Source organism: Octopus bimaculoides, chromosome 4 (assembly GCF_001194135.2).
Source record: "Octopus bimaculoides isolate UCB-OBI-ISO-001 chromosome 4, ASM119413v2, whole genome shotgun sequence".
Classification (NCBI taxonomy): domain Eukaryota; kingdom Metazoa; phylum Mollusca; class Cephalopoda; order Octopoda; family Octopodidae; genus Octopus; species Octopus bimaculoides.
In genome coordinates, this window is record NC_068984.1 from 92,613,555 (window position 1) to 92,622,913 (window position 9,359).

The window sequence follows — 9,359 nt, forward strand, 5'->3', positions numbered from 1 at the left end:
GAGAAGACCCGGCAAGCCAAGTGAGATCGTTGCCAGTGCCCCTGGACTGGCTCTTGTGTGCGTGGCACATAGAATACACCATTTTGAGCGTGGCCATTGCCAGTACCGCCTGACTGGCCTTCGTGCCAGTGGCATGTAAAAAGCACCCACTACACTCTCTGAGTGGTTGGCGTTAGGAAGGGCATCCAGCTGTAGAAACTCTGCCAAATTAGATTGGAGCCTGGTGTTGCGATCCGGTTTCACCAGTCCTCAGTCAAATTGCCCAACCCATGCTAGCATGGAAAGCGGACGTTAAACGATGATGATGATGATGATGATGACTACACATATTTGTAGCTCTTCAGATATGTTGGCTAAAACAAACAATTGATGAATTACTGTCTTGTCTGATAGCCTATCTCCATGGATGAGCTTAACAGACTAAGCTCCAGGGTTAATACCCAAATGAAACTTTATATATTTCACACACACACACACACACACAAAATAGATCTCTTTCAGTTTCTATCCACCAAATTCAATTACAATACTTTGGTTGGACCATGGTCATAGTAGAAGTCACTTTCTTGAGATACTGCACAATAGGACTGGACCTGAAAGCACAAGGTTGTAAAGTACACAGCTACACCTGTACCTATCATATATGTACATATTGTGTGGGGTGGAGGCATGTATATATGAGAGATACAAAGTGAGTGATACATAGTGAGACAGTGATAATGTGGTTGCAGTGATGTGGCTAATATAAAGATTGTTATAGTTATAGAATGAAATATATTTGTATACATTCATATATTACATTATGAAACTCACACACTCACTTTATGTATATGTGCATGTGTGAGTGCCACCACAAGGTCTAGACTTTGTTGCAGTGTGATGGCTTGTGTGCCTCAATGACCCTAAGTGCTATGCCAGCAGAATGCAAGCACCAGCTGGAGCCTCCCTTGCTTGACGGGTCAAATGATAGAGGCCAGACTAATATGGGCCACCTCTTCCCAGAGGTAAAAATGGGTTTACATAGGACCAACACCCTGACCTAAAAAATGGCAAAGTCACAGAAGTATTAATGACAACTCAAAGTCAAGAAGACCTGAGAGAAAAAAGTCTTCTCTCAGGGAAACATGCAGAATAATGAAGTAGAGCTGAAAAAGAGAGATCCAACTGGAGGAAGAGAAACAGAAAAGGCAGACCAGAGTCAAGAACAGCAGAATGAAGTTGTCAATAGTGTAAACTTTACAGGGAGTGAAAGGGCTTAAGTAAGTAGTGTGTGTGTGTGTGTGAGTGATATATCTATAAACATCAGAGAGTGAGAGAGAGACAGACAGACAGACAAACAGACAGAGAGAGACAGAGGCAGAGAGACAGATAGACGGAGACAAAGACAGACAAACATTCACCCACTGTCTATTTGTGCTTTGATAGTCTTTTCCTGCATTACACAAAATATAAACAGAAATCTGAGTGAATCAAAGATATCAAATTGATATCATAATTTCGATTATTTCAAACTCTTAATAATTAGCTAAATGATGAAAATGGTATACATTAGTATATTTTCTTTCTCTCAACGTATGATATCTTGTTAATAGGCACTTCAACGATCTGAGGCCTGAAACCATAAGAAACCATAAAAGGTGAATTAACAACAAAATTTATTAAAAAATTTTAAAATGACTTACTTCAATGTGATGATCAACCAGGTGACTTTTTAATGCAGCTACTAAGTTTGAATCAGGGATATTGACTAGTCCAACTTTTAAAAACTTTTCTAAGGAAATCAAAGTAGATAAATAAGTAATACTGTGAAAATAATGTTTTAAATTCTTCACATCATATTTAATAACAAGCTAGAGAACAAACAATAAACCAAAATTTGCTGAGAGCTCTTCAATGATCTATTCCATCTGTTAATTTATAAATTATTACATTAATGTTCTCTTGAGATTGATAATTTCTTTGGAAATGTACAAACTAAAAATATAATTCTTTGTCTATCAAGTTCTAGTTTTCAGCAATTTTATTCAAAGTATTATTATTATGAACTCAATTTTTCTAAACAATATGTAAGACATATTTATTGTTTGAGTAAACCCACAAATACAATATGTGTATTCTCTGGGTTTTTTTAATGTTTTATTTGCTCATAGAAGTAAAGCAGTGGTTTGTTAAGTCCAAAGCTGTTTTAATTCTCAATTGTAAATATTTCAATACAATGAACTGTGAGGAGTGCAGTTTAGAATGTGCAAATGGATGGGAAACAATTTTATAGGCATATGAAAAGGACCCAGCATAGAGCAAGCTCATGCTTTGCATAGTTTCAAGAGGTATTTGAAGCATATCTCACACTAAAAAAGAAACCAAAATACACCATGACTATGTGGTATGTATGTGATTGCCTAGTGAAGTTATCCGAGTTTTCAAAGCCTAGTATTCATGAGAAGTTTGAGGATTTTAGCTGTTTGTTGTGATTGATGAATGAAACTGAGTATCATGTCAAATTGTAAAAGGGTTTTCAAATCTCTGATCACAGAAGAGTGTACAGTAATTATTTCTCATAATCTGACATACTTTTTGCACCTTGTATACCTATATGAAAATCCAATACTTGGCTGGCTTTTAAATCAGAACAATATATCAGTCAATACAGTATTCAGAAAGTGATAAATAATTCTATGCTTTTCCATGACAATTCAGTTGGTTTTCAATTTGTTTCAATGTGTCAAGAATTTAGTACTTAAAACAACTGGGTGTTTTAATGTTAACTGAAATTGGCATAACTATAGGGTCAATGAGCATGATAAAAATCTCCTGTTAAAATCTCTTGCTAAAATCAATTAGACTTCATAATTATCATAGTTGAACACTCATTCATTTACAGTTACATTTATACAGGTGTGCATGAGTGCTTGTGTGTGTATGTGCATTTTTGCTTCCAAATGTATGCAACACGCTGGACTTTGCTAAAGTTATTTAAGAAGTAGGTGGGAATATTAAACTGGGCAATGAATTAGGTCTATCCTCTCAAGATCAATAGTTTTCTTTAGGAAGCAGTTTAGAATGTGCATATGTGTGAGGAACACTATTTGTGGAGCAAACTTGTACTTTCAAAGGTATCAACAGCTGTTAGGAGCTGCAGTACTTACTGATCTTGAAAAAGAAACCTAGTCCATATGAACGCACAGAGCTGTAAGAGTAACACACACACACCACACAACAAGCTTCCATATTTTTTCCATCTACCAAATTCGCTCACAAGGCATTGATCATCCCAGAGCTAAAATAGAAGACACTTGCCCAAGATACTACACAGTGGGACTGAACCCAAAACCATGTGACTAAAAAGTTGACTTCTTAACTATACAACCATTAGAAGTCATCAGAGATTGCAATGTGTATCATTATAAAAAGTTCAGTGTCATCATCATCATCATCATCATCATTTAACATCTGCTTTCCATGCTGGCATGGGTTGGACAGTTTGACTGAGAACTGTCAAGCCAGAAGGCTGTACCAGGCTCCAGTCTGATCTGACAAGGTTTCTACTGTTGGATGCTCTTCCTAACGCCAACAACTCTGAGATTGTCGTGGGTGCTTTTTACATGCCACCAGCACAGGGGCCACTCAGGCATCGACCACACTCAAATGGTGCTTTTTATATGCCACCAGCATGGGAGCCAGTCAGGTGGCACTGGCATCGATCATGTTCAAATGGTGCTTTTTACGTGCCACCAGCACAGGAGCCACTCAGTCAGCACTGGCATCGAACACGCTTGAATGGTGCTTTTTACATGCCACTGGCATTGGCATCGGCCACGCTCGAATGGTGCTTTTTACATACCAGTTAGGTGGCACTGGCATCAATCATGACTACGATTTCACTTGACTCAGCAAGTCTTCTCAAACACAGCATATTGCCTGACAACTGAAGGATACTTTTAAATGGGCCGGTTATACGACACTGGCACCGGCCACAGCTATAATCTCACTTGGCTTTCCAGGTCTTCTCAAGCACAGCATATCTCCAAAGATCTTGATCGCTTGTCATTGCCTCTGTAAGGCTCAACGTTTGAAGGTCGTGCTTCACCACCTCATCCCATGTCTTCCTGGGTCTACCTCTTCCACAGGCTCCCTCTACTGTTAGGGTGTGACACTTCTTTACACAGCTGTCTACATCCATAAGCAACACATGACCATACCAGTGCAGTTGTCTCTCTTGCACACCACATCTGATGCTTCTTATGTCCAACTTTTCTCTCGGAGTGCTTACACTCTGCCAAGTAAGCACACTGACATTACACATCTAGCGGAGAATACTAGCTTCATTTCTTTCAAGCCTATGCATGTTCTGAGCAGTCACAGCCCATGTTTCACAGCTGTGTAGCATGGCTGTTTGCACACATGCATCATACAGTCTACCTTTTACTCTGAGCGAGAGACCTTTTGTTATCAGCAGAGGTAGGAGCTCTCTGAACTTTGCCCAGGCTATTCTTATTCTAGCAGCTATGCTCTCAGAGCATTCACCCCTGCTACTGACTTAGTCACCTCGGTAACAGCAGCTAGTCATTGAATGAAACTAGGTTGTTATAATTACCATTCAAAGCATTATTTAGACAAGATTTTCCTTTATGAACTCAATTTTTCTAAACAATATGTAAAACTTATCTATTATTTGAGTAAACCACAAATATAATATATGTACTCTCTGGGATTTTTAATGATTTATTTGCATATAGAAGCTGTGGTCTGTCAATTTCAAGACTGTATAATTATCAATGTTTCTGTGGGACATGGTTGTTGATGTTTTTTCTTCAAAGATTCATTCTTGGCCAATTGAGTAGACATATGCACAAAGCATTCCAATTATAACTACCCTGTCTCTCCCTCAAACAAGGACTACATTAATTCATGAGTCCCCACCCTTTCAAAATGATAGGGTATAATATGAGAAATTTGACCACAATTTGAGCAATCGATTCAGGCTCTTTGATTGGCTTGTGCAAGACATAATTGATGATTTTGATTAAGTAAAGGGCAACAACTCGACTTTTATCAAAGTTTTCAAAAACAAGTTATTCTTGGTATGTGATGTGTGAAAACAATAATTATTTTTAAATAAACAATCATTATTTTTTATCTTTTATCTTTTTCTTGTTTTAGTCATTAGACTATGGCCATGCTGGGGAATTGCCTTGAAGAAATTTTAGTCAAATGAACTGACCCCAGTACTTTTCTTTTAAGCCTGGAACTTGATTTCTTTTGTTAGTTGCTAAATTATGGGAGATTAAACACACCAGCATCAGATATCAAGTGGTGGCGGGGCACAAATACAGACATACACACACACACACATATATTAAAGTTATTTTGCACAGAGGAAGAGAAGTAATTGAAGATAACAAGAACAGAAAGCTTTAAAACTGAAAATAGTCACTTTACATAAGATTACATTTTAATTAAATATGAGCTAGGAATGAATTTGGAATTAGAATTATTAGACTCTGAGCAAAGAATTCCCTTTCAATCATTATGAAGCAATATATCAAAGATACACATGATAGTATTTTTGATAATCACAGTACCTCTTTTGAATAGACAAAAATTTCCTTTGTCACTAGCAAGTTATCAGAATGTCTTCCATTCTGTTATTACAGGCACCTGAATCAGACATATCTACTATTATTTTACTTACATTATTGATAACACCTAGAAGAAGAGCTTTGACCAGGAGGAACTGATACTATCAGAGAGTATCCAACAATCATTGGGTGTTTTGACCCAGGACTATAACACCCTCCCAGTAGTGAGGCAAATTATTGCTCATCATCACTTCCTGGTTTCTAGCTTAACTCTTCTCTCTTGCTCCATAACCAGCAAGAGGCTCTTTCTGCTGCCTGTTCCACCCTACGCACAGCCATTTTTCTCTCTTTTTCTCTCATTCCAATGGCTGTAAGCATCCTCCATGTAGTCTGAGCAGGTAATCCCCCACAGCCAACCTTGACTGAGAAAATCCACGACTATCACTCCTTCTCTCACCAATCCTGCAAAAGGCTCTTATACTTTGCATGCTTGCATTCAAAGACCTGATTACACCATTCTTCCCACAAGGCTAAGCATGATCAAGATTATTTTATTTGCTTTTTCTGGTCACAAGGGTGTATAGATGACCTGAGAAAACTGCAGACATGCCCCCAGGTCTGTTTTCATATTCCATGATTGGGCCTCATATAGTAGACTATTTGTCTTTTTTGCTGTCCTCACTGACTTTGCTCCTTTCATGAATTTGATTGCTGCTGTTTTCCTTTGCTGATGGTCTTTCTTGAGCCTTTCCTGTTCCAGGGCATGAGTAAGTGTTGCAAGTATCTTGTCATGGCACCACTTGTGTCACACTTGAGTAAGTGCTATTTTTTAGCCTGACAAGGTTATTACTTATTCACTAATGAGTAAGTTTTTAAAATGATCTGGCAGTTACCTAGTCCAGAAGTAGAGCAGTGTCTTTAATCTTTGTAAACCCTCTCAAACTGACAAGGTCACTATTGTTTTAAGCTCAGAGCAAGCATCTGGAAGTTACATCTGTAGTTGAATTAATTTCATTAGATATTTGATGTAGTTTTGGTAGGAAAGGGGGAACTGAAGGGAGAATAACTCATAAGTTATTACTAACCACAATTTTGATCCTGCAAATGAACTAGCTGAATGTCAATGGTCAAGTTTAGGTTTTTGAAAATTTGTAAACTAAATTTATAATTTCAGTTTCTTTCTACATTTGAGACCATAGAAGAAACACTTTTACTTTCCACATGCTACTTTATTATACACACTTGATTTCATTATCCCATATGTCAAAACAGCATCCTACCCACAAAACAACTGACCAATTCTGTTTTCTTTCAAAAACCAGTATATAAAGTGCAATAGGATAATAAGAAACTGTCAAAAGATGAAACAATACCTTTCAGTGTTCCTTCTGCTGTATACAAATCTTTTCTATAGGTCACCTAAGAAACAGAAGTTTATAGTTAACAATTATTAAAACATTAAGTTGGATATAAATTTTAGAAAAGATAATCATTATCACATCATTTTTATTAATTGAACGTTGATGATTGCATGGATCACTTGTATCTGCTGTGCAATTATATTTCCATGCATTTTGTTACAATATTATCTCAACAATGAAATTCATAACTAATAAAACCATTTCAACAAGAGTTTTTGTTTTGTTCTGATCAACACACAGAACCACTTGTTCAATATAATCCTTTGATTCACCAAATGACTGAAAACTAAAGTTAATGCAAACATTCAGAAAGAGTAATGTTTAAGAGACAACAAATGTGAGACACAGAAAAAGACTAAAAACTGAGAAATAATTATACAGTGATCTGAAAGAGAAATTGAATAACTTAAAAAATCACGAGGAAATGTCAAACTTTCTTCCATCATAACTGAAAACATGTCTGAAGTAAATATGTCCAGATATTCTCAATGTATTTCAACAAAGAATGCCAGTAGATACTGACATGTCCATGTATTAAGTAATATCAAGACCATCATCATACTAGCCCACTTATGTACAATTTTGTTTTCCAGCCATGAAGAAGTTGTTAGCTACAGTAAGTTTTATTGATCAAATATTTGATTTTAGTATATTATTTTATAATAAGATATATTTTAGTTTCTTGATATAAGTCAAATAATATACACAAATCTGAAAATTTTTATTCATACTTGTTATTTATATACTTCTCCAGTTTTCTAATTAAGATTGATATGGTATACATAGATGTTCCTCAAATTATTTTCTGAAATTTTAAACAGTAAGGGAAGTTTCTTGCAGATTTATTATGAAAAAATATCTACACAGAATTTTTTTCCACATAATTTTTGGGTTATTCCACTACTTCAATTTGTAAACAAGTTTCAACACTATTCTGCGATCAATATTTTTCAGCTTAGTGTACTGAGTTGTTGATGAAACATATGAAATGTATTTATTTAGCAATGTATTATATTCAATATTTATTATCTTGTTAGTTTTCATATGCATAAAAACATTCATTGACACATACTTTGTGAACATTTTGCATAGCCTCTTATACTTGAACTTACACATTTGAAGAACAAGAAAGAAAATCAGTATTTGCATAAAACATAGGAAATATTTCTCAAATTCAATTTTAATAATTATAATTTTCTAAATGCTTAGTCATTAGGAAATGTAACAAAATAAACTATGTATATGACTTTTAAAAAGCATGATCTGACAATCAAATTTATCAGCTGGTAGGTGACCAGATGGCTAGCAAAACTTTCTAAAGTTTCTGCAAGAAGTACTAAATTCAATTACATCAAAAGCCACAAAGAAGCTTGCAACTACAACAACAACAATAAAGATGATGATGATGATGATAAATAGATAGAATAAAATTACCTTCCATAACGAAGATGGTCCATCAATGAGGTAGGCATTAACATTAGTATATTTCTGTACTAATTGTAGACATTCAGATCCATTCTCAAAGTCATCGTTTGTACACTGTAATTAAGCAATGTAAAATTAATATACATTAGAATTTACAAAGACGAAAAATTACTCACTACAAAAGTTTATGGTAAATATTTATAACAGTCATTAATCCTACTTTTACAAATCCTCACTTACCATGCATAATCTCTACTCTAACATATAAACAAAAGGAATTTATAAATGTTCAACAGAGTTTCATAGAAATACTGAAGAATATGAAAACAAGCTCACTTGAAAATAAAAGAAAAACTAGAGAATAATTTACCATTTCATAAGCTTTCTTTATAATGTCATGCTTGAAGCCCTGTGGCATCTCACTAGCATGATACAGATTTCTATCAAGAGAGTTTTTGAGAAAATTGTCAGAATTTACTGCAACAACAGTTGAGATCAAAGGGCGGACAATTCCAGCTGCCTGCAAAAACAAGTAAGATACATATTTGGAAAATTTTTAAATAACTGGAATTTTACCTCTTTCCTAATAACTTACAACATCATATCATTGAGATTGAGATAATTTTGTTCCAGAATTGTTTACCTATTACAATAACAATAACTAGGTACACATTTTGGTACACAAAATACACTGAAGTCAAAGTTGTAGTTGTTAAAAAAGGAAATGATTTGTTTAGTGAAAGTAATTAATCAGGAATGGCTGTGTGGTAAGTAGCTTGCTTACAAACCACATGATTCCAGGTTCGTCTCACTGTGTGGCACCTTGGGCAAGTGTCTTCTACTATAGCCTCGGGCCGACCAAAGCCTTGTAAGTGGATTTGATAGAGGGAAACTGAAAGAAGCCTGTCGTGTATATATATATATATATATATAT

The 9,359-nt window shown here is 35.4% G+C and overlaps 1 protein-coding gene across 4 annotated transcripts in view; it reads right to left on the reverse strand.

The window, feature by feature from the left end:
- The window catches only part of LOC106878830 (D-ribitol-5-phosphate cytidylyltransferase), a 141,374-nt gene that overhangs the window by 45,616 nt on the left and 86,399 nt on the right, over positions 1-9,359 (reverse strand). For all 4 annotated transcript variants that reach the window (XM_014928169.2, XM_052967256.1, XM_014928170.2 and 1 more), the window contains exons 4-7: positions 8,796-8,945; positions 8,435-8,539; positions 6,953-6,998; positions 1,683-1,771 (exon numbers count right to left, since the gene is read on the reverse strand). In XM_014928169.2, coding sequence (XP_014783655.1) covers positions 1,683-1,771; positions 6,953-6,998; positions 8,435-8,539; positions 8,796-8,945 — 390 coding nt within the window. The remainder of the gene's footprint in view (positions 1-1,682; positions 1,772-6,952; positions 6,999-8,434; positions 8,540-8,795; positions 8,946-9,359) is intronic.